At 50.9% G+C, this 26,642-nt stretch overlaps 1 protein-coding gene across 1 annotated transcript in view; it reads left to right on the top strand.

Moving 5' to 3' along the window:
- The window catches only part of LOC149437923 (mitochondrial disaggregase-like), a gene marked incomplete at its 3' end in the record, with an annotated part of 77,767 nt that overhangs the window by 25,085 nt on the left and 26,040 nt on the right, over positions 1–26,642 (top strand). The window contains exons 5-6 of the mRNA XM_089660443.1: positions 7,235–7,351; positions 13,119–13,130. Of these exons, the coding sequence (XP_089516569.1) occupies positions 7,235–7,351; positions 13,119–13,130 (129 nt within the window). The remainder of the gene's footprint in view (positions 1–7,234; positions 7,352–13,118; positions 13,131–26,642) is intronic.

Raw genomic sequence — 26,642 nt, 5'->3', positions numbered from 1 at the left:
ACTGTCTACAGAGACCCCCATCCGTGTATACAGTATATACCGTCTACAGAGACCCCCATCCGTGTATACCGTCTACAGAGACCCCCATCCGTGTATACAGTATATACCGTCTACAGAGACCCCCATCCGTGTATACAGTATATACATCTACAGAGACTCCCATCCATGTATACCGTCTACAGAGACCCCCATCCGTGTATACCGTCTACAGAGACCCCCATCCGTGTATACCGTCTACAGAGACCCCCATCCGTGTATACCATCTACAGAGACCCCCATCCGTGTATACCGTCTACAGAGACCCCCATCCGTGTATACAGTATATACCGTCTACAGAGACCCCCATCCATGTATACCGTCTACAGAGACCCCCATCCATGTATTCAGTATATACATCTACAGAGACCCCCATCCGTGTATACAGTATATACCGTCTACAGAGACCCCCATCCGTGTATACTGTCTACAGAGACCCCCATCCGTGTATACAGTATATACCGTCTACAGAGACCCCCATCCGTATATACTGTCTACAGAGACCCCCATCCGTGTATACAGTATATACCGTCTACAGAGACCCCCATCCGTGTATACCGTCTACAGAGACCCCCATCCGTGTATACAGTATATACCGTCTACAGAGACCCCCATCCGTGTATACAGTATATACCGTCTACAGAGACCCCCATCCGTGTATACTGTCTACAGAGACCCCCATCCGTGTATACAGTATATACCGTCTACAGAGACCCCCATCCGTGTATACCGTCTACAGAGACCCCCATCCGTGTATACCATCTACAGAGACCCCCATCCGTGTATACAGTATATACCGTCTACAGAGACCCCCATCCATGTATACCGTCTACAGAGACCCCCATCCGTGTATACAGTATATACATCTACAGAGACCCCCATCCGTGTATACAGTATATACCGTCTACAGAGACCCCCATCCGTGTATACAGTATATACCGTCTACAGAGACCCCCATCCGTGTATACAGTATATACCGTCTACAGAGACCCCCATCCGTGTATACCGTCTACAGAGACCCCCATCCGTGTATACTGTCTACAGAGACCCCCATCCGTGTATACAGTATATACCGTCTACAGAGACCCCCATCCATGTATACCGTCTACAGAGACCCCCATCCGTGTATTCAGTATATACCGTCTACAGAGACCCCCATCCGTGTATACTGTCTACAGAGACCCCCATCCGTGTATACAGTATATACCGTCTACAGAGACCCCCATCCGTGTATACAGTATATACCGTCTACAGAGACCCCCATCCGTGTATACTGTCTACAGAGACCCCCATCCGTGTATACAGTATATACCGTCTACAGAGACCCCCATCCGTGTATACCGTCTACAGAGACCCCCATCCGTGTATACCATCTACAGAGACCCCCATCCGTGTATACAGTATATACCGTCTACAGAGACCCCCATCCATGTATACCGTCTACAGAGACCCCCATCCGTGTATACAGTATATACATCTACAGAGACCCCCATCCGTGTATACAGTATATACCGTCTACAGAGACCCCCATCCGTGTATACAGTATATACCGTCTACAGAGACCCCCATCCGTGTATACAGTATATACCGTCTACAGAGACCCCCATCCGTGTATACTGTCTACAGAGACCCCCATCCGTGTATACAGTATATACCGTCTACAGAGACCCCCATCCATGTATACCGTCTACAGAGACCCCCATCCGTGTATTCAGTATATACATCTACAGAGACCCCCATCCATGTATACAGTATATACCGTCTACAGAGACCCCCATCTGTATATACCGTCTACAGAGACCCCCATCCGTGTATACAGTATATACATCTACAGAGACCCCCATCCCTGTATACCGTCTACAGAGACCCCCCCATCCGTGTATACAGTATATACCGTCTACAGAGACCCCCACCCATGTATAGCGTCTACAGAGACCCCCATCCGTGTATACCGTCTACAGAGACCCCCATCCGTGTATACCGTCTACAGAGACCCCCATCCGTGTATACCATCTACAGAGACCTCCAGAGACAGTCTCTGGTCATCTCTGTACTGTGTCCGCAGTCTCTGACCATCTCCTGTACTGTGTCCGCAGTCTCTGGTCATCTCCTGTACTGTGTCCGCAGTCTCTGACCATCTCCTGTACTATGTCTGCAGTCTCTGGTCATCTCCTGTACTATGTCTGCAGTCTCTGGTCATCTCCTGTACTGTGTCCGCAGTCTCTGACCATCTCCTGTACTATGTCTGCAGTCTCTGGTCATCTCCTGTACTGTGTCCGCAGTCTCTGGTCATCTCCTGTACTATGTCTGCAGTCTCTGGTCATCTCCTGTACTATGTCCGCAGTCTCTGACCATCTCCTGTACTGTGTCCACAGTCTCTGGTCATCTCCTGTACTATGTCCGCAGTCTCTGACCGTCTCCTGTACTGTGTCCGCAGTCTCTGGTCATCTCCTGTACTATGTCTGCAGTCTCTGGTCATCTCCTGTACTGTGTCCGCAGTCTCTGGTCATCTCCTGTACTATGTCTGCAGTCTCTGGTCATCTCCTGTACTATGTCCGCAGTCTCTGGTCATCTCCTGTACTATGTCCGCAGTCTCTGGTCATCTCCTGTACTGTGTCTGCAGTATCTGACCTCCTGACTGATTCACACCAGTGAATTTTGTTGGGAGTCACATTCACTGCTCTATAAATATTCCCCTTCACTTACTCTATGCACAATCATTAAAGTCTCAAGTTAATGTGATTTCAGTCCTCTTCATAATCCCTGATGATCCTGCCATGGAGGCACTTCCTGTTAGAGGGTGACAACGCTCTGTTGCTGCCTCTCAGTGGTGCTCCTGTGTTGTCACACCCGCAGGCAGCCATGTTGATGCTCAGGCACGGTCCACCCGTCAGGAAGCCGGTCCTCAGCTGGGACAAGCATGGTGGAGAGTCCAGGCAGGGCTTCCTCCTGCCACATATCAGAAGGTCTGTACCCCCTCACAGACCTGGGGCTCGGGGGAACGACGCAGGAGGCATTGATGGCGGTCACAATGCTCAGCTGGCCTCATCGTATGAATGTTGGAGCATTTACAGGTGGGCCGCGCCTTTTAATACGAGGCTGAGACCCTCTAACCTACCCATGTGACCTATTGGAGGGCGTCTGTGTCCCGTCCCGCTCACCCTCTGGCTGCCCCCCCCCCCCCGGCAGGTGTACGTATGCTGTATACAATGAGTAGCCGTGTCATACACATTCGCGCTCGTTACCATTGATCGGATCCTGCGGTGTGTCTGCCGCCTGACGGCCCGCAGTGCTTCCTGTGATTGACTTCTGCTGGGGGGGGGTAATTATCTGCCCATAGAGGCGTGTAAAGGGGGGGGGGGGTCCCCCAGGGTGTCATCCCTGTAAAGATATTGTCTGGCCTGTGAACATTTATAGCCGGTCTGTGGTGCAACACAAGCGGGGGAGGTTGTTAGCAGGTTCCCAGATCATCACTCCACCTAAATGGGTATTTCAGTGTTTAGTAGATGCTGGAGTGTTAAAGGACTTGACCATCTGCCAATCAAATACATGATATTTCCATGTACTTGGGCCCGCCCTCCAAATCATGTGATTCAGGTGTCCCAATCCCCTCCAATCATGTGATTCAGGTGTCCCAATCCCCTCCAATCATGTGATTCAGGTGTCCCAATTCCCTCCAATCGTGTGATTCAGGTGTTCCAATCCCCTCCAAATCATGTGATTCATGTGTTCCAATCCCCTCCAAATCATGTGATTCATGTGTTCCAATCCCCTCCATATCATGTGATTCAGGTGTTCCAATCCCCTCCAATCAAGTGATTCAGGTGTTCCAATCCCCTCCCAATCATGTGATTCAGGTGTTCCAATCCCCTTCATATTATGTGATTCAGGTGTTCCAATCATCATGTGATTCAGGTGTTCCAATCCCCTCCATATCATGTGATTCAGGTGTTCCAATCCCCTCCATATTATGTGATTCAGGTGTTCCAATCCCCTCCATATCATCTGATTCAGGTGTTCCAATCCCCTCCAGATCATGTGATTCAGGTGCTCCAATCCCCTCCATGGACACAGGTGTATACAATCAATCCCCTAGGCATGCAGACTGCTTCTACAAACATTGGTGAAAGAATGGGTCGCTCTCAGGAGCTCAGTGACTCAAGCGTGGTCCCGTGATAGGTGGCCACCTGGGCAATAAGTCCATCCGTGACATTTCCTGGCTACTAAATATTCCACGCTCAACTGTTAGTGGGATTATAACAAAGTGGAAGCAACTGGGAACAACAGCAACTCAGCCACCAAGTGGTAGGCCACGTCACATGACAGGGCGGGGTCAGCGCATGCTGGAGCGCACAGTGCGCAGAAGTCGCCAACTGTCTGCAGAGTCAATAGCTAAAGACCTCCAAACTTGGTGTGGCCTTCAGATGAGCCCAACAACAGTGCGTAGAGAGCTTCATGGAATGGTTTCCATGGCCGAGCAGCTGCATCCAAGCCTTCCATCACCAAGTGCAATGCAAAGCGTCGGATGCTGTGGTGTAAAGCACGCCGCCACTGGACTCTAGAGCAGGGAGGCATGTTCTCTGGAGTGACCAATCACACTTCTCTGTCTGGCAATCCGATGGACATGTCTGGGTTTGGCGGTGGCCAGGAGAACGGTACTTGCCTGACTGCATTGTGTCAAGTGTAAGTTTGGTTGAGAGGGGATTATGGTGCGGTGGTGTTTTTCAGGGGTTGCGCTTGGCCCCCTAGTTCCAGTGAAGGGAATTCTTAAGGCGACATTTTGGACAACTTTGTGGGAAGAGTTTGGGGATGGCCCCTTCCTGTTCCAACATGACTGCGCACCAGTGCCCAAAGCAAAGTCCATAAAGACATGGAGGAGCCAGTTTGGGGTGGAGGAACTTGACTGTCCTGCACAGAGTCCTGACCTCAACCCCATAGAACACCTTTGGGATGAATTAGAGCGGAGACTGTGAGCCAGGCCCTCCTCCCCCGACATCAGTGCCTGACCTGACAAATGTGCTTCTGGAAGAATGGTCCAACCTTCCCATAGACACCCTCCTAAACCTTGTGGACGGCCTTCCCAGAAGAGTTGAAGCTGTTATAGGTGCAAAGGGCGGGGCCAACTCAATATTGAACCCTATGGACTAAGAGTGGGGGGACATTAAAGGTCATGTGTGTGGAAAGGGCGGGGCCAACCCAATATTGAACCCCTACGGACTAAGACTGGGAGGTCATTAAAGGTCATGTGCGTGGAAAGGGCGGGGCCAACTCAATATTGAAACCTACGGACTAAGACTGGGGGGCCAGTAAAGGTCATGTGCGTGGAAAGGGCCGGCCGACCAATACTTGGGGCAATATAGTGGATCTCTTCTGCACAGCCGGTTTACAGACCCAGGAACTCAGCACAGGGATGGTGGGAACCCCTCATAATGGGTGGAAGACTCTAATTCCAGTAAGGCATTCATTGGCTATGCCCTGTGTTCTAGTCGGAGTTCCTCTATATAGTGATCCTGGACAGTGGGGTGGTGGATGGACGGTGAGGAGGACACGGGTGGTCTCTAATACGGAATGGTAATCGCGCCTCCAAGCAAATCCCCCTCCAGATCTATAATATAAAATCTGTCAATTTTCCCATTTATCCTTCAGCTCCACACAAAAGAGGAGAATCCTGAGGCCGGCGCCCTCTCATCCTTCATGTTCTCGGGTTTATTAACATGTCACTGTTCCGTGTACATGATCTGTGTCCTGCATTCATGGCGGGTGACACCGGGGTTAAGAGGCGACACTTCTTCCGCTGTTCTCTGGTGTCGGAGCGTTTGACCTGCTGGGTGAACGGGTCAGAGTGCAACCACCCTCCAGGCAGAGATGTAATGGATTCTTCCACTGCTAATCACCCCATAATGTTCTGTGCGTCCGACCGGGCTGTGTGTGCTGACACTCTAATGTCCCCCTCCCCCCACAGTCACACCAGTCTCTGTACCAGAGGAGCTTACACTCTAATGTCCCCTCCCCCCCCCCCCCCACAGTCACATCAGTCTCTGTACAGAGAAGCTTACACTCTAATGTCCCCTCCCCCACAGTCACACCAGTCTCTGTACCAGAGGAGCTTACACTCTAATGTCCCTCCCCCCACAGTCCCATCAGTCTCTGTACCAGAGGAGCTTACACTCTAATGTCCCCTCCCCCACAGTCCAATGTACAGAGACTGATGTGACTGTGGGGGAGGGGACACTAGAGTGTAAGCTCCTCTGGTACAGAGACTGATGGGACTGTGGGGGAGGGGACATTAGAGTGTAAGCTCCTCTGTACAGAGACTGATGTGACTGTGGGGGAGGGGACATTAGAGTGTAAGCTCCTCTGGTACAGAGACTTGATGGGACTGTGGGGGAGGGGACATTAGAGCGTAAGCTCCTCTGTACAGAGACTGATGGGACTGTGGGGGAGGGGACATTAGAGTGTAAGCTCCTCTGGTACAGAGACTGATGTGACTGCGGGGGGAGGGGACATTAGAGTGTAAGCTCTTCTGGTACAGAGACTTGATGGGACTGTGGGGGAGGGGACATTAGAGCGTAAGCTCCTCCGGTACAGAGACTGATGTGACTGTGGGGGAGGGGACATTAGAGCGTAAGCTCCTCCGGTACAGAGACTGATGTGACTGTAGGGGAGGGGACATTAGAGCGTAAGCTCCTCCGGTACAGAGACTGATGTGACTGTGGGGGAGGGGACATTAGAGTGTAAGCTCCTCCGGTACAGAGACTGTTGTGACTGTGGGGGAGGGGACATTAGAGCGTAAGCTCCTCTGTACAGAGACTGATGGGACTGTGGGGGAGGGGACATTAGTGTCTAAGCTCCTCTGGTACAGATATGATGTGACTGTGGGGGAGGGGACATTAGAGTGTAAGCTCCTCTGGTACAAACACTATTATTCAGTTATATAGCTCTGACATATACCGCAGCGCTGTACAGAGATCACTGATCTGTAGCTGTAGTGTAGGGTGACAACGCTGCTGCCACTTCCTAGAGGGAACGTTGTCACACTAGGACAGGAGGTGTGTTACTGGCAGGATCACCGGGGGAAAAGCCTGAAAGGAAGACTAATGCAGCGCCACATACAAGGACAGGTGGGATACAATGTGTTACATTTTGGGAGTCATGTCCGTCCTCATTCGGTGACGTTTTCTCTCTCCTCTCCCTGCAGTGTTTGTGGTTCGGGAAGACGAGTTCAGCAATCGGCTCAATACTCGGGCCAGCTTCCGGGGCAGCACCGCCCTGCACTACGCCGTCCTGGCTAACGACCACGGCACCGTGCTGGCCTGCTACAAGGAGGTAAGTCCCTGCACACCGACCTCATCCACCACTTCACTGCCCCACTCTACAAGGGCCACAACCTGGGGAGGAGACACAGCCCCAGCAGGGGGGAGGGATGGGGGTGCAGGTTAGGGAAGATGGGGTGGTGGGGAGCAGCCTGGGTGGTAGTGGGGGGTGGTAATAGAGGATTTGGGGGAGGGGTTGGTATTGGGGGGGTGTGGCTTTTGATACAAAGGAATGGTTAAAAAAAAAAAAAGGCGAACTCCAAATATGTTGGCCACCCCTCCAGACCGTGATGCCACTTTACTGGAAAGGAATCCTCAGACGTGCTTCTCATTGGTCAACGCAATCATTATGACCCATACTCACTCCGGGGTTTTGTATTGCGGCGTACGGACCACTACACCTGCAGCATGGGGGGGGACCACTACACCCGCAGCACGGGGGGGGACCACTTCACCTGCAGCACGGGGGGGACCACTACACCCTCAGCACGGGGGGGGGACCACTTCACCCTCAGCACGGGGGGACCACTTCACCCTCAGCACGGGGGGACCACTACACCCGCAGCACGGGGGGGACCACTACATCTGCAGCACAGGGGGACCACTTCACCTGCAGCACGGGGGGACCACTTCACCTGCAGCACGGGGGGACCACTTCACCCGCAGCACGGGGGGACCACTACACCTGCAGCACGGGGGCATTAAGGTCTGGATTGGGGGGGGGGGGGGGTCAGGATACTTGTTCATTTTTCAGGAAAAGGCAAAAAAAAGGGTAAAAAAACAAAAAAAAACTAAAAAAGAAAACAACTGCAGCCCCCATTTCTAGGGAATGGTAGGACACGATATCTGACCCTCTTGAGTGGTGGGTTGTGGTGGGTCAGAGCAGACGGGAAGGTGCGGCATGGCTGAGCGCCTCGCCTATTGTTGTCCTCCTTCCTCTCCACCTGTCCTCCTCTATCTCTCCTCCCCGAGGCACTTCCATCCTCCTCGCCACTTAAACAGGCCACCTGGTTTCCTGTTGCCCCTCAGGGGCCCCTCTGTTATCAGTGACTCCATTGACCTCTGTAGGACTTGTGTGTCCAACAAAGTGTCACCTTAACCAGATGCAGAGGGACAGTTCGCTGAGGACCCCCCCAAGGGTGGAGAGCTTCCCTTCTATCTCCATCCTGAAGAGCGAAAGTGATGGAGGATCTCAGGGATCCAAACCTGCGGACAGATGGGAATCCGGGACAGATCCCGGGGCTGTTTACCTCAACTTATCGCTTCCATTTGACCCGAGAGCCTCTTGTTGTCTAGACGGACAGATGTGCCGCCACCTGACTGGTTAACCCGGCGTGTATAGATCATCAGAACATCCTCCACTCAAGGATACCGATATCATCTCCAGCTGCTTCCCGTAACCCGACATCTAACCTAGACTGTGGTGTCAAAAGGAAAAATATACATATGTTTATATACGCACTCCATATTGCCCAAAGTATTGGGCCGCCGGCCTGTCCACGGACATGACCTTTAATGGCCTTCCAGTCATCCTCAAATCGTGACCACGTGTCCTCTTCAGGGACCTTGGAGTAAACGGTTAATTACATTCATCAGAGTCACTGGAGATATACACCGTATTGCCCCAAGTATTGGTCGCCGGCCTTTCCACGCACATGACCTTTCATGGCCTCCCAGTCTTAGTCCGTAGGGTTTAATATTGAGTTGGCCCCGCCCTTTCCACACACATGACCTTTCATGGCCTCCCAGTCTTAGTCCATAGGGTTTAATATTGAGTTGGCCCCGCCCTTTCCACACACCTGACCTTTAATGGCCTCCCAGTCTTAGTCCATAGGGTTCAGTATTGAGTTGGCCCCGCCCCTTCCACACACATGACCTTTAATGGCCCCCCAGTCTTAGTCCGTAGGGTTCAATATTGAGTTGGCCCCGCCCTTTGCAGCTATAACAGCTTCAACTCTTCTGGGAAGGCCGTCCACAAGGTTTAGGAGGGTGTCTATGGGAAGGTTGGACCATTCTTCCAGAAGCACATTTGTCAGGTCAGGCACTGATGTCGAGGGAGGAGGCCTGGCTCACAGTCCCCGCTCTAATTCATCCCAAAGGTGTTCTTTGGGGTTGAGGTCAGGACTCTGTGCAGGACAGTCAAGTTCCTCCACCCCAAACTGGCTCCTCCATGTCTTTATGGACCTTGCTTTGTGCCCTGGTGGGCAGTCATGTTGGAACAGGAAGGGACCGTCCCCAAACTCCTCCCACAAAGTTGTCAAAAATGTCACCTTAAGAATTCCCTTCACTGGAACTAGGGGGCCAAGCCCAACCCCTGAAAAACACCACCGCACTGTAATCCCCCCTCCACCAAACTACACTTGGCACAATGCAGTCAGGCAAGTACCATTCTCCTGGCAACAGCCAAACCCAGACACGTCCATCGGATTGCCAGACAGAGAAGCGTGATTGGTCACTCCAGAGAACACGTCTCCCCTGTTCTAGAGTCCAGTGGCGGCGTGCTTTACACCACGGCATCCGACGCTTTGCATTGCACTTGGTGATGTAAGGCTTGGATGCAGCTGCTCGGCCATGGAAACCCATTCCATGAAGCTCTCTACGCACTGTTGTTGGGCTCATCTGAAGGCCACACCAAGTTTGGAGGTCTTTAGCTATTGACTCTGCAGACAGTTGGCGACTTCTGCGCACTGTGCGCTTCAGCATGCGCTGACCCCGCCCTGTCATGTGACGTGGCCTACCACTTGGTGGCTGTTGTTCCCAGTTGCTTCCACTTTGTTATAATCCTACTAACAGTTGAGCGTGGAATATTTAGTAGCCAGGAAATGTCACGGATGGACTTATTGCCCAGGTGGCCACCTATCACGGGACCACGCTTGGAGTCACTGAGCTCCTGAGAGCGACCCATTCTTTCACCAATGTTTGTAGAAGCCGTCTGCATGCCTAGGGGCTTGATTGTATACACCTGTGTCCATGGAGGGGATTGGAACACCGAAATCACATGATTGGGAGGGGATTGGAACACCTGAATCACATGATATGGAGGGGATTGGAACCCCTGAATCACATGATTTGGAGGGCGGAGCCAATACTTTTGGCAATATAGTGTGTGTATATATCTTCAGTTGGTGAGCTATGCAGACACATCCATTTGTAATCCAAATAATAATGATGTGGCGCCGGTTATCGCGCAAATTCTTTTCATTTTCAAAAAATATCGCGTGCTCAAGGAGCAAAGTTGAAGGGCAGTTTTGGGAACCCCAAGGAGTACGATAGAACAAGGGTTCCAGGGTGTACAATGTAACCATGTTTTATTTCCTTAGATCCAAGGCAAAGGGGTCCTGTCATCCCCACAAGTACTAAGTAACCGACTGTAAACATACAATACCATCACGTGGTGGAGCTCCTCAGAGGGTTGCTGGTGGCTGATTGACCTCCCATCTGATGTATGTAAGGAGGGGGCGTTCTGACCACCAATGTTAGAAGGGGGCGTTCTGACCACCAATGTAAGGAGAGGGTGTTCTGACCACTAATGTAAGGAGAGGGTGTTCTGACCACTAATGTAAGGAGGGGGTGTTCTGACCACCAATGTAAGGAGGGGGCGTTCTGACCACCAATGTTAGAAGGGGGCGTTCTGACCACCAATGTTAGAAGGGGTGTTTTGACCACCAATGTAAGGAGAGGGTGTTCTGACCACTAATGTAAGGAGAGGGCGTTCTGACCACCAATGTAAGGAGGGGGCGTTCTGACCACCAATGTTAGGAGAGGGGCGTTCTGCCCACCAATGTAAGAAGGGGGCGTTCTGACCACCAATGTAAGAAGGGGGCGTTCTGACCACCAATGTAAGGAGGGCGTGTTCTGACCATCAATGTAAGGAGGGCGTGTTCTGACCACCAATGTAAGGAGGGGGCGTTCTGACCACCAATGTAAAGAGGGGGCGTTCTGACCCCCAATGTAAGGAGGGGGCGTTCTGACCACCAATGTAAGAAGGGGGCGTTCTGACCACCAATGTAAGGAGGGGGCGTTCTGACCACCAATGTAAGAAGGGGGCGTTCTGACCACCAATGTAAGGAGGGGGGCGTTCTGACCACCAATGTAAGGAGGGGGGCGTTCTGACCACCAATGTAAGGAGGGGGGCGTTCTGACCACCAATGTAAGAAGGGGGCGTTCTGACCACCAATGTAAGAAGGGGGCGTTCTGAGCACCAATGTAAGGAGGGGGGCGTTCTGACCACCAATGTAAGGAGGGGGGCGTTCTGACCACCAATGTAAGGAGGGGGACGTTCTGACCACCAATGTAAGGAGGGGACGTTCTGACCACCAATGTAAGGAGGGGGCGATTTGACCACCAATGTAAGGAGGGGGTATTCTGACCACCAATGTACGGGGGTTATTCTTTTCCACTGACCCCTGAGAATGGATTTCATGGGTTCCTCTGGAGGTAAAAAGGTTAAATGTTAACCTCTCATCAACTAAACAGAGCGACAGGTAGGGGGAAACAGAGGAAGAAACAAACAGTTGTGCACATTCAATACCCTGTCCTCCCCCACCGACTCCTCCTGATCTGCCATGTGTAATGCTGGCCTACATAAACCCTGCACACTACACCCGCATGGATTGAACAGATTTTGCATGTGTCATTGACTTCCAGATTCTGAGCAGTCCTCAGAGGAGGACGATATATGGAGGCGTCCTCGGGGGGAGGACAATATTTGGAGGCGTCCTCGGGGGAAGGTGGGATTTGGAGGCGTCCTCGGGGGAGGACAGGATTTGTAGGAGTCCTCAGGGGAGGGTGAGATTTGGAGGAATTGTTGGGGGAGAGCGGGATTTAGAGGCGTCCTCCTGGGAAGATGAGATTTAGAGGTGTCCTCTGGGAGAACGAGATTTGGAGGCATCCTTGGGGGAGGGTGGGATTTGTAGGCATTCTCGGGGGGGAGTGGGATTTGGACGAGTCCTTGGGGAAGATGAGATTAGGTGGCATCCTTAGGGAGGATGGGAATTGGGAGGGTATCCTCAGGGGAGGACAAGATTTCGAGGAGTCCTTGGAGGATGAGATTTGGGGGAGGGCAGGGTTTGGAGGAGTCCTCGGGAAGGACAATATTTGAAGGAGTCCTCGGGGGAGGATGATATTTGGAGGAGTCTTTGGGGGAGGGCGGGATTTAGAGGCGTCCTCCTGGGAAGATGGGATTTAGAGGTGTCCTCTGGGAGAACGAGATTTGGAGGCATCCTCGGGGGGAGGGTGGGATTTGAAGGAGTCCTTGGGAGTGGACAATATTTGGAGGAATCCATGGAGGGGGGGGAAGATATTTGGAGGAGTCTTTGGGGGAATACAGGATTTGGAGGAGTCTTCGGGGGGAGGCTGGGATTTGGAGGAATCTTCAGGGGGGGAGGCTGGGATTTGTATGCATTCTTGGGGGGAGAGTGGGATTTGGACGAGTCCTTGGGGAAGATGAGATTAGGAAGCATCCTTAGGGAGGATGGGAATGGGGAGGGCATCTTCAGGGGAGGGCAGGAATTTGGTGGAATCCTTGGGGGAGGACAATATTTGGAGGATCCCTCAGGGGAGGACAAGATTTCGAGGAGTCCTTGGAGGATGAGATTTGGGGGAGGGCAGGGTTTGGAGGAGTCCTCGGGAAGGACAATATTTGAAGGAGTCCTCGGGGGAGGATGATATTTGGAGGAGTCTTTCTGGGAGGATGGGAATTGGGAGGATGTCCTCGGGGGAGGGCAGGAATTTGGTGGAATCTTTGGGGGAGGACAATATTTGGAGGAGCCCTTGGGGGAGGTCAGGATTTGGAGGAGTTCTTGGAGGAAGGGATTTGGAGGAGTTCTCGGGAGGGTGGGATTTGGAGGTGTCCTTGGGAAGGACAGTATTTGGAGGCGTCCTCAGGGGAGTTCAGGATTTGGAGGAGTTCTCGGGGAAAAAAGACAAAATTTATATATATATGTAACTTTTATCTTTTTTATAAAAGAAATATATATATAAAATAGTAAACTTGTATTATATAAAAATGATTTTATATTAATTATATAATAATAAAAATGATGATAATATATGTGAAAATTATATTATAATTGTATATTTTCCATATTATATGTATACAATTTTTTATATTAATGTTAAATATAATAGTAATAATAATAATAATTAAAAAAAAACTATAATAAGAAAAAATAATAATAAAAAAATAATAAGGAAAAAAAAAACTATAATAATAATAAAAAAAATAATAATAATTTAAAAAAATGTATATATATATTTTTATTTTTATTTTTTTTTTTTTTTTTTTTTTTAGCAAGCCTAATTTTGACATCTTTCATTTCTGTGAGATATTATTATTATTATACAGGATTTATATAGCGCCAATAGTTTGCTCAGCGTTTTACCACAGATGCCAACTAGCCATTACACACAGTGCAGCTCAGCCCAGAAGTAGCCCACCCATTGATAAGAAGCTGGCTGTCACCTGCTGGGAGTTGCCCCGTGACTGGTCGGCATTCGGGCGCTTACCCCTCGTCCATTCACAGTGCAACATGTCATTGAAGCAGCGGCTGGTTCGCGTTTTTACCGCTCGCAATGAATTACATTTTTATTTTTTTTTCCTTTAAACTAAATCCTTTCGGTGTTGCTTTTTATTATCATCCGGAATATCTTTGAAATCCCCCCCCCTTCCCGGATAACTGCCAGGCCCTCTGCGGCGCCCCAAGGACACGGGAGCCCTGTGACGCCGGGCCTGGACCGATCCTATTGACAGCAGCCCTGGAAGCCACGGAACTCCAAGACAAATTGTGGAGCGGACGGAGTTAATAAAATGTGAGTAATGTGGGGTTGTCACCGCCAGAAACTTTTTTTTTCAATAGCCGAGACAGAAACATATTTCCCCAATGAGTGACCTTCCCGCAGCTGCGCCACGCGGTCACATTCATCAAATATTATAAGGCAGGGCAGCTAATGCTCGGTGCTGGGGGGTGGTAGTGAGTACAGCCCGGGGTGCGGACCAGGTGCCACCCCCCCCCCTCGTCTCCCGCACCGTGGGTGGTGACAAATTGCCGGGTCTATTAAGGGGTCTAAAGGTTGCAGCCCCTTCGGCGTGGGGACAAAGGCAGTCTGATCTGTTCAGAGGATCCCGCTGAGCTCGTCCCATCAAAGGAGGCTTTTGTGTGCGGCCGGGTCAGGGGCGACCGTGGCGATAGGCGACAGAGTGACGCTGACCGATCCTGTCCCCACACCGTACAACCAGATCCACGCAATTTCACATTTTTGGGAAGAAATCCCATCATATCTGGACTGACCGCTGCGTTGCGTCACTGCTTTTCCATCGCTGCGTTGCGTCGCTGCTTTCCTGTCGCTGCGTTGCATCGCTGCTTTCCTGTCGCTGCGTTGCATCGCTGCTTTTCTGTCGCTGCATTGTGTTGCTTTTCTGTCGCTACGTTGCATCGCTGCTTTCCTGTCGCTGCGTTGCGTTGCTGCTTTCCTGACGCTGCGTTGCGTCACTGCTTTCCTGGCGCTGCGTTGCGTCACTGCTTTCCTGACGCTGCGTTGCTGCTTTTCTGTCGCCACGTCGCGTCACTGCTTTCCTGATGCTGCGTTGCGTCACTGCTTTTCTATCGTTACGTTGCATCACTGCTTTTCTGTCGCTGCGTTGCATCACTGCTTTTCTATTGTTACGTTGCGTCACTGCTTTTCTGTCGCTGCGTTGTCGCTTTTCTGTCGCTGCATTGATGCTTTTCTGTCGCTGCATTGCGTCACTGCTTTTCTGTCGCTGCGTTGTCGCTTTTCTGTCGCTACGTTGCATCACTGCTTTCCTGTCGTTGCGTTGCTGCTTTTCTGTCGCTGCGCTGCGTCACTGCTTTTCTGTCTCTGTGTTGCGTCGCTGCTTTCCTGACGTTGCGTCACGTCGCTGCTTTTCTGTCTCTGCGTTGCGTCGCTGCTTTCCTGTCGTTGCGTCACTGCTTTCCTGTCGCTGCTTTTCTGTTGCGTTGCGTCACTGATTTTCTGGCGCTGCATCACTGCTTTTCTGGCGCTGCGTTGCATTGCTGCTTTTCTGTCTTTGCGTTGCGTCGCTGCTTTTCTGTCGCTGTGTTGCCGCTTTTCTGACGCTACGTTGCATCACTGCTTTCCTGTCGTTGCGTTGCTGATTTTCTGTTGCTGCGCTGCGTCACTGCTTTTCTGTCTCTGCGTTGCGTCGCTGCTTTCCTGACGTTGCGTCACGTCGCTGCTTTTCTGTCTCTGCGTTGCGTCGCTGCTTTTCTGTCTCTGCATTGTGTCACTGCTTTCCTGTCATTGCGTCGTTGCGTCACTGCTTTCCTGTCGCTGCGTTGTGTCGCTGCTTTTCTGTTGCGTTGCGTCACTGCTTTTCTGGCGCTGCATCACTGCTTTTCTGTCGCTGCGTTGCGTCGCTGCTTTTCTGACGCTGCGTTGCGTCGCTGCTTTTCTATCGCTGCGTTGCGTCACTGCTTTCCTGACGCTGCGTTGCGTCACTGCTTTTCTGTCGCTGTGTTGTCGCTTTTCTGTTGCTACGTTGCATCACTGCTTTCCTGTCGTTGCGTTGCTGCTTTCCTGATGCTGCGTTGCGTCGCTGCTTTTCTGTCGCTGCGTTGCGTCGCTGCTTTTCTGACGCTGCGTTGCGTCGCTGCTTTCCTGACGCTGCGTTGCATCACTGCTTTCCTGTCATTGCGTTACGTCGCTGCTTTTCTGTCGCTGCGTTGCGTCACTGCTTTCCTGTCGTTGCGTTGCTGCTTTTCTATTGCTGCATTGCGTCACTGCAATTCGAAGGGGCGGGAAGGAAAACTTTTCTCAATCAAATTTTCAGCCGGTGTATGTGGTGATCGTTCAGACTTCTAGAGCCTGCTTCCATGTAACAGGAGACTTCTAGAGACTGCTTCCATGTAACAGGAGACTTCTAGAGACTGCTTCCATGTAACAGGAAACTTGTAGAGACTGCTTCCATGTAACAGGAGACTTCTAGAGCCTGCTTCCATGTAACAAGAGACTTCTAAAGACTGCTTCCATGTAACAGGAGACTTCTAGAGACTGCTTCCATGTAACAGGAGACTTGTAGAGACTGCTTCCATGTAACAAGAGACTTCTAGAGACTGCTTCCATGTAACAGGAGACTTCTAGAGACTGCTTCCATGTGACAGGAGACTTGTAGAGACTGCTTCCATGTGACAGGAGACTTCTAGAGACTGCTTCCATGTGACAGGAGATTTCTAGAGCCTGCTTCCATGTAACAGGAGACTTCTAGAGCCTGCTCCCATGTGACAGGAGACTTCTAGAGCCTGCTCCCATGTAACAGGAGACTTCTAGAAACTGCTCCCATGTAACAGGAGACTTTTAGAGCCTGCTGCCATGTGACAGGAGACTTCTAGAGCCTGCTGCCATGTGACAGGAGACTTCTAGAAACTGCTCCCATGTAACAGGAGACTTCTAGAGCCTGCTGCCATGTGACAGGAGACTTCTAGAGCCTGCTGCCATGTGACAGGAGACTTCTAGAGACTGCTTCCATGTATAGATTTTCGTACGGGAATTCTCCTTCCAATAATATTCCTTCGATTTTCTAATCGTTAGCGGGGGGTCAAATCGGTTGTTTTCGACCGCGGCGACGGGAAAATTCGAAGGAGCGGGAAGGAAAACGTTTCTCGATCTCACGCATTTTCACCCGGTACATGCGGTGATCGTTCAGAAACGACATTCATTTTAAACTCGAACGCTACAAGCAAATGCCATTTTTCGATCGACATTCGTCCGTTCACCGAACGTTTGAAGAAGTTTCGTACGAATTCTTCTCGTCCGAAAATCTACACGCGTGTGGCCGGTTTCAAGCTGGAACATACAACAACAGAATTCTGTTTGAACTTTTACATGTCAATTCAGCAAAAGAGCAAAAAAAAAAAAAAAAAAAAAGCGAAAATCCACATTCGCGGTTAGGCTCCATTCACCTCGGTGCGCTTTGATGCGACTTTGATCCAGCAACAAAAGTGGCGCAGGCGCCTTTTAAAAATTGCCGCGACTTTGAGTCGTTGGATTTGAACGGGGTGCCATTGAGAAGGTTGGGGTGCGACTTTGATGTCCAAAATTTTAGTCACACGACGGCGCTACTGAAAATCGCCCGTGGGCACCCGGACTTAGTCTCCCGTGCGTAATGCATGCGGCCGCCGCTCCCCTTCTGTGCCGACACTTTTCGGTTGCATCACTTCTAACCGTCGGCAGTGTGAGCGAGGTAAAGCTCTGAGCCGTTTTCTTATCGCCCCCCTCTCCGAAAGAGTGACTGTCCCTCACATACTTGTGTATTGTCTGGAGGGCCAGCGTAGCTCTAGAGAGGGCAGCCGCCGCTCCCCCTCTCCGCTGACAGTTTTTGGTTGCACCACATCTGGTTTGCAGCCTACTAACCCCTCCCCCCCCCTTTCCCCCGGCAACGTGAGCGACTTAAACTGCGCCGCTTTCATACCACCCCTCCACGGGAGCGAATGTTGCTGACATACTCGAGCGTAGTTCTCGGTGGGTCTGAAGGGTCACCTCCGATCTCATAACATCAGGGAGTGGCCGCCGCTCCCCTTCTGCGCTGACGCATTTTGGTTGCACCACATCCGGTTCGCAGTATACCATCCCCCAGTAATGTGAGTGTTGTAAACAGCAGCACCACATCCATGTCACCCCCTTTCATGGGGAGCAATTGCATCTGGGGGGGTCAGAACGATCGCCCCCGGCCACGTAGCGCCAGAAAGAGTCACACATTTTGGTTGCACCACATCTGGATCACAGCCTAATAACCCTCAACAATGAAAACAATGTAAACATCAGCACTGGGTCCATATCACCCCCTTCCTTGAGAATGATTGTTTCTGGAAGGTTAGAAAGGTCACCCCGGCCACATAGCATCAGAGAGAGCGTCCACCGCTCCCCCTTGCACACCGACACATTTTGGTTGCACCACATCTGGATCACAGCCTAATAACCCCCAACAATGCAAGCAATGTAAACATCAGCACCGGGTACATTTCACCCCCTTCCTTGGGAATGATTGTGTTATGGGGTCAGAAAGATCACCCCCCGGCCACGTAGCATCAGAGAGAGTGTCCGACGCTCCCCTTCCACACCGACACATTTTGGTTGCACCACATCTGGATCACAGCCTAATAACCCCCAACAATGCAGACAATATAAACATCAGCACCGCTTCCATATCACCCCCTTTCTCAGGAATGATTGTTTCTATGGGGTCAGAAAGGTCACCCTTGACCACGTAGCATCAGAGTGAGCGGCCGCCGCTCCCCTTGTGCACCGACATATTTTGGTTGCACCACATCTGGATCACAGCCTAATAACCCCCAACAATGAAAACATCAGCACCGCGTCCATATCACCTCCCTTATCGTGAATGATTGTTTCTGGAGGGTTTGAAAGGTCACCGTCGACCACGTAGCATCAGAGAGAGCATCCAACGCTCGCCCTTCCACACCGACACATTTTGGTTGCACCACATCTGGATCAGAGCCTAATAACCCTCAACAATGCAAACAACATAAACATCAGCACCGTTTTCATATCACCTCTTTTCTCGGAAATGATTGTTTCTATGGGGTCAGAAAGGTCACCCCGGCCTCCTAGCATCAGTAAGAGTTGCTGCCACACCCCCTTCCGCACCGACACATTTTGGTTGCACCACATCTGGATCACAGCCTAATAACTCCCAACAATGTAAACATCAGCACCGGGTCCATATCACCCCCTTTCTTGGGAATGATTGTTTCTGGAGGGTCAGAAAAGGTCACCCCCGGCCACATAGCATAAGAGGGCATGGCAGTCGCTCCCCTTCCACACCGACACATTTTGGTTGCACCACATCTGGATCACGGCCTAATAACCCTCAACAATGCAAACAATATAAACATCAGCACCGCGTCTATGTCACCCCCTTCCTGGGGAATGATTGTTTCTGGGGTGTAAGAAAGGTCACCCTCGACCACGTAGCATCAGAGAGAGCGTCCACTGCTCCCCCTTGCACACCAACACATTTTGGTTGCACCACATCTGGATCACGGCCTAATAACCCCCAACAATGCAAACATCAGCACCGCGTCCATGTCACCCCCTTCCTCGGGAACGATTGTTTCTGGGGGGTCAGAAAGGCCACCCTCGACCACGTAGCATCAGAGAGAGCGTCCACCGCTCCCCCTTGCACACCAACACATTTTGGTTACACCACATCTGGATCACGGCCTAATAACCCCCAACAATGAAAACATCAGTACCGCGTCCATATCACCCCCTTCCTAAGCAATGATTGTTTCTGGGGGGTCAGAAAGGTCACCCCTGGCCACGTAGCATCAGAGAGAGCGGCTGCCGTTCCCCCTTCCGGACCAACACATTTTGGTTGCACCACATCTGGATCATGGCCTAATAACCCCCAACAATGCAAACAATATAAACATCAGGGCCGCGCCCATATCACCCCCTTTCTTGGGAATGATTGTTTCTATGGGGTCAGAAAGGTCACCCCTGGCGGCGTAGCATCAGAAAGAGTTGCTGCCGCTCCCCCTCCGGCACCGACACATTTTGGTTGCACCACATCTGGATCACAGCCTAATAACCCCCAACAATGCAAACATCAGCACCGCTTCCATATCACCCCCTTTCTCAGGAACGATTGTTTCTGGGGGGTCAGAAAGGTCACCCCCCCCCACTTAGCATCAGAGAGAGCGGCCGCCCCTCCCCTTCCACACTGACACATTTTGGTTGCACCACATCTGGATCACAGCCTAATAACCCCCAACAATGCAAACATCAGCACCGCGTCCATATCACCCCCTTCCTCTGGAACGATTGTTTCTGGGGGGTCAGAAAGGTCACCCCCCCCCCCACGTAACATCAGAGAGAGCGGCCGCCCCTCCCCTTCCACACTGACACATTTTGGTTGCACCACATCTGGATCACAGCCTAATAACCCCCAACAATGCAAACATCAGCACTGCTTCCATATCACCCCCTTCCTCTGGAACGATTGTTTCTGGGGGGTCAGAAAGGTCACCCCCCCCCCACGTAACATCAGAGAGAGCGGCCGCCCCTCCCCTTCCACACCGACACATTTTGGTTGCGCCACACCTGGATCACAGCCTAATAACCCCCAACAATGCAAACATCAGCACCGCTTCCATATCACCCCCTTTCTCAGGAACGATTGTTTCTGGGGGGTCAGAAAGGTCACCCCCCCCCACGTAACATCAGAGAGCGGCCGCCCCTCCCCTTCCACACTGACACATTTTGGTTGCACCACATCTGGATCACAGCCTAATAACCCCCAACAATGCAAACATCAGCACTGCTTCCATATCACCCCCTTCCTCTGGAACGATTGTTTCTGGAGGCTCGGAAAGGTCGCCTCCGGCCATGTAGCAATGAAGGATCTGAGGCCCGCCGCTCTCCTCCTGCGCTGACACGTTTTTATTTATGAAGGTGTAATATGTGATTGCTCCTCCGACTCCGGGAATCGATCAGCCCTCAGCAGTCAGGTTCTATCAATTATTGCTGCAATTAGTCACGTCGGCGCTGCCATTAACAGGGGGATTAAGCTAATATTGGAGCTCGGGCATCGATTGATCCTGGAGAAGAGCAGCGGCCGCGCGGCGAGGAGAGGACAGATAACGGGGCCCCTAGGCTGTCATCAGGCCGCGGCCGGGGAGAAGTTAACACGCGCGCGGCCCCTGCTAAACTATCCGTCTTGTCAGCCGGGGCCGGGGTCGGGGCGGCAGAGCTCCGCCGATCGATGGCTTTATTTCCTGTCCACTTTATGTGCCACACAAGGCCGGGAGGGGGTCGGAGCCGCTCCTTAACCCCGCGCTGGCCGGACGGGCTCCAGGCGTTCCAACCGTCGCAGAGCTGTCTGTCCTTTCCCGTCCAGGTGACTACCTCTCCCCCCCATTGCTCAGAGGGTTGTCACAAGGACAGGAAGTGAGGGGAGAGATAGAAAACCTTCCCTGCATAGAGCCGTCCCGGTGACTACCTCTCCCTCATTGCTCAGAAGGTTGTCACAAGGACAGGAAGTGATGGGAGAGATAGCAAACCTTCCCTGCATAGAGCCGTCCCGGTGACTACCTCTCCCTCATTGCTCAGAGGGTTGTCACAAGGACAAGAAGTGAGGGGAGAGATAGAAAACCTTCCCTGCATAGAGCCGTCCCGGTGACTACCTCTCCCTCATTGCTCAGATGGTTGTCACAAGGACAGGAAGTGAGGGGAGAGATAGAAAACCTTCCCTGCATAGAGCCGTCCCGGTGACTACGTCTCCCTCATTGCTCAGAGGGTTGTCACAAGGACAGGAAGTGATGGGAGAGATAGCAAACCTTCCCTGCATAGAGCCGTCCCGGTGACTACCTCTCCCTCATTGCTCAGAGGGTTGTCACAAGGACAGGAAGTGAGGGGAGAGATAGAAAACCTTCCCTGCATAGAGCCGTCCCGGTGACTACCTCTCCCTCATTGCTCAGATGGTTGTCACAAGGACAGGAAGTGAGGGGAGAGATAGAAAACCTTCCCTGCATAGAGCCGTCCAGGTGACTACCTCTCCCTCATTGCTCAGAGGGTTGTCACAAGGACAGGAAATGAGGGGAGAGATAGAAAACCTTCCCTGCATAGAGCCGTCCCGGTGACTACCTCTCCCCCCATTGCTCAGAGGGTTGTCACAAGGACAGGAAGTGAGGAGAGAGATAGAAAACCTTCCCTGCATAGAGCCGTCCCGGTGACTACGTCTCCCTCATTGCTCAGAGGGTTGTCACAAGGACAGGAAGTGAGGGGAGAGATAGAAAACCTTCCCTGCATAGAGCCGTCCCGGTGACTACCTCTCCCTCATTGCTCAGAGGGTTGTCACAAGGACAGGAAGTGAGGGGAGAGATAGAAAACCTTCCCTGCATAGAGCCGTCCCGGTGACTACCTCTCCCTCATTGCTCAGAGGGTTGTCACAAGGACAGGAAGTGAGGGGAGAGATAGAAAACCTTCCCTGCATAGAGCTGTCCCGGTGACTACCTCTCCCTCATTGCTCAGATGGTTGTCACAAGGACAGGAAGTGAGGGGAGAGATAGAAAACCTTCCCTGCATAGAGCCGTCCCGGTGACTACCTCTCTCCCTCATTGCTCAGATGGTTGTCACAAGGACAGGAAGTGAGGGGAGAGATAGAAAACCTTCCCTGCATAGAGCCGTCCCGGTGACTACCTCTCCCCCCATTGCTCAGAGGGTTGTCACAAGGACAGGAAATGAGGGGAGAGATAGAAAACCTTCCCTGCATAGAGCCGTCTTGGTGACTACCTCTCCCCCCATTGCTCAGAGGGTTGTCACAAGGACAGGAAGTGAGGAGAGAGATATAAAACCTTCCCTGCATAGAGCCGTCCCGGTGACTACGTCTCCCTCATTGCTCAGAGGGTTGTCACAAGGACAGGAAGTGAGGGGAGAGATAGAAAACCTTCCCTGCATAGAGCCGTCCCGGTGACTACCTCTCCCTCATTGCTCAGAGGGTTGTCACAAGGACAGGAAGTGAGGGGAGAGATAGAAAACCTTCCCTGCATAGAGCCGTCCCGGTGACTACCTCTCCCTCATTGCTCAGAGGGTTGTCACAAGGACAGGAAATGAGGGGAGAGATAGAAAACCTTCCCTGCATAGAGCCGTCCCGGTGACTACCTCTCCCCCCATTGCTCAGAGGGTTGTCACAAGGACAGGAAATGAGGGGAGAGATAGAAAACCTTCCCTGCATAGAGCCGTCCCGGTGACTACCTCTCCCCCCATTGCTCAGAGGGTTGTCACAAGGACAGGAAGTGAGGAGAGAGATAGAAAACCTTCCCTGCATAGAGCCGTCCCGGTGACTACGTCTCCCTCATTGCTCAGAGGGTTGTCACAAGGACAGGAAGTGAGGAGAGAGATAGAAAACCTTCCCTGCATAGAGCCGTCCCGGTGACTACGTCTCCCTCATTGCTCAGAGGGTTGTCACAAGGACAGGAAGTGAGGGGAGAGATAGAAAACCTTCCCTGCATAGAGCCGTCCCGGTGACTACCTCTCCCTCATTGCCCAGAGGGTTGTCACAAGGACAGGAAATGAGGGGAGAGATAGAAAACCTTCCCTGCATAGAGCCGTCCCGGTGACTACCTCTCCCCCCATTGCTCAAAGGGTTGTCACAAGGACAGGAAGTGAGGGGAGAGATATAAAACCTTCCCTGCATAGAGCCGTCCCGGTGACTACCTCTCCCCCTATTGCTCAGAGGGTTGTCACAAGGACAGGAAGTGAGGGGAGAGATAGAAAACCTTCCTTGCATAGAGCCGTCCCGGTGACTACGTCTCCCTCATTGCTCAGAGGGTTGTCACAAGGACAGGAAGTGAGGGGAGAGATAGAAAACCTTCCCTGCATAGAGCCGTCCCGGTGACTACCTCTCCCTCATTGCTCAGAGGGTTGTCACAAGGACAGGAAGTGAGGGGAGAGATAGAAAACCTTCCCTGCATAGAGCCGTCCCGGTGACTACCTCTCCCTCATTGCCCAGAGGGTTGTCACAAGGACAGGAAATGAGGGGAGAGATAGAAAACCTTCCCTGCATAGAGCCGTCCCGGTGACCACCACTCCCTCATTGCTCAGAGGGTTGTCACAAGGACAGGAAGTGAGGGAAGAGATAGAAAACCTTCCCTGTTCTATGCACTTCCTGTCCTTGTGACAACCGTCTGAGCAATGGGGGAAGAGGTAGTCACCGGGACGGCTCTATGCAGGGAAGGTTTTATATCTCTCCCTCACTTCCTGTCCTTGTGACAACCGTCTGAGCAATGGGGGGGAGAGGTAGTCACCGGGACGGGAAAGGACAGACCTTCCTCACTCCAGCAAAAACAAAATCGCCTTTGTGGCGGCTTGGGAGATCTCCTGTAACTTGGACCCCCTTTCACACGGGCTTTCCGTATGTCCGTTTTTTTTTTTTTTCATCTGTCCGTTTAGGGATGATAAACGGGCACCCGTGTGTTTCGGTGGACTAGCGGATGTAAACGGATGATCGTCTGTTTCCGCATCCGTTAATGTCAGCATCCGTTAACATCTGTTTTTTTGGTGGTTTTTTTTCACGAATGGAAGAAAACCCTGTTTTTCTTCTGTTAAAAAAAAGGGAATGGACGGAAAGGCATGTAAACGGACAAAAACGGATGTAAATGGATGAAAATGAATGTAAACGGACTAAAACGGATGTAATTATACAAAAACGGATGTAAATGGATAAAAACGGATGTAAACAAACAAAAATGGATGTAAGCGGACGTAAATGGACGAAGACGGATGTAAACGGACTAAAAGGGAAAACGGATGTAAATAGACGAAAATGGACAAAAACGGATGTGGTTGGATCAAAACGGATGTAAACGGACAAAAACGGATGTAGATGGACCAAAAATGGATGTAAACGGAGGAAAACATGTAAACAGACAAAAACAGATGTAAACGGACTAAAACGGATATAAGTGGACAAAAATGAATAACAGATGTAAATAGACGACAACAAATCCAAACGGACGAAAACGAATGTAAACGGACAAAAATTAAAAACTGATGTAAACGGACTAAAAAAAGGATGTAAATGGACGAAAACAGATGTAAACAGACAAACATGTAAATGGACTAAAACAAAAAAAAACGGATGTAAACAGACAAAAACAGAAAATGGATGTAAATGGATGAAAATGGACATAGATGGATGTAGACGGATGAAAATGGATGTAAACGGATGAAAACAGATGTAAATGGACATAGATGGATGTAGACGGATGAAAATGGATGTAAACGGATGAAAATGGATGTAAACGGATGAAAATGAATGAAAATAGACGAAAATGGATGTAAACGGACAAAAACTGATGTACAGTTGCAAGAAAAAGTATGTGAACCCGTTGGGATTATGTGGAGTTTTGCATGAATTTGGCATAAAATGTGCTCTGAACGTCATCTAAGTCACAACAATAGAAGAACACAGTCTGCTGAACATAATACTACACAAACATTAGATGTTGCTATGGTTTAATTGCACATAACATGTAAACATTCACAGCGCAGGGAGGAAAAAGTATGTGAGGCCCTAGCTTAATGACTTCTCCCAGAGCTAATTGGAGCCAGGAGTGAGCCAACCTTGACTCCAATCAGTGTGATGATATTGGATGTGTTGCTGACAGCTGTCCTGCCCTTAAAAAACACACACCTGTTTTGGGTTTACTGGTTTCAAGAAGCACTGTCTGATGTGAACCATGCCTCGCAGAAAAAGAGCTCTCAGAAGACCTACGATCAAGAATTGTCGAGTTGCATGAAGCTGGAAAGGGTTACAAAAGTATCTCCTTGAGCCTTGATGTTCCTGTGTCCACGGTAAGACAGACTGTCTACAAATGGAGAAAGTTTAGCACTGTTGCTACTCTCCCTAGGCGTGGTCGTCCTGTAAAAATGACTGCAAGAGCACAGCGCAGAATGCTGCATGAGGTAAAGAAGAATCCCAGAGTGTCAGCTAAAGACCTACAGAAATCTCTGGCACATGCTAACATTTTTGTTGACACATCTACAATAAGGAAAACATGAAACAAGAATGGAGTACATGGGAGGACACCACGGAGGAAGCCATTGCTGTCCAAAAAGAAGATTGCAGCACGTTTGAAGTTTGCAAAAGAGCACCTGGATGTTCCACAGCACTACTGGCAAAATATACTGTGGACAGATGAAACCAAGATTGAGTTGTTTGGGAAGAACACACAACACTATGTGTGGAGAAAAAAAGGCACAGCACACCAACATCAAAACCTCATCCCCACTGTGAAACATGGCGGAGGGAGCATCATGGTTTGGGGCTGCTTTGCTGCCTCAGGGCCTGGACAGATTGTTGTCATTGATGGGAAAATGAATTCCAGAGTTTATCAAGACATTTTGCAGGAAAACGTACGACCATCTGTCCGCCAACTGAAGCTCTGCAGAGGATGGGTGATGCAACAGGACAATGACCCAAAGCATACAATTAATTCAACAAAACAATGGCTGCAACAGCACAGAATACGCCTTCTGGAGTGGCCCAGTCAGAGTCCTGACCTCAACCCGATTGAAATGCTGTGGCATGACCTTAAGAGAGCGATTCACACCAGACATCCCAAGAATATTGCTACACTGAAACAGTTTTGTGAAGAGGAGTGGTCCAAAATGACTCCAGATCGTTGTGCAGGTCTGATCTGCAACTACAGGAAACGTTTGGTTGAGGTTATTGCTGCCAAAGGAGGGTCAACCAGTTATTAAGTCCAAAGGTTCACATACTTTTTCCTCCCT

The sequence above is a fragment of the Staurois parvus genome, unplaced genomic scaffold (assembly GCF_062004578.1).
Source record: "Staurois parvus isolate SC_StPar_1 unplaced genomic scaffold, SC_StPar_1.0 ptg001243l, whole genome shotgun sequence".
In the NCBI taxonomy this organism is placed as follows: domain Eukaryota; kingdom Metazoa; phylum Chordata; class Amphibia; order Anura; family Ranidae; genus Staurois; species Staurois parvus.
This window is presented reverse-complemented; position numbering and strand designations above follow the sequence as displayed.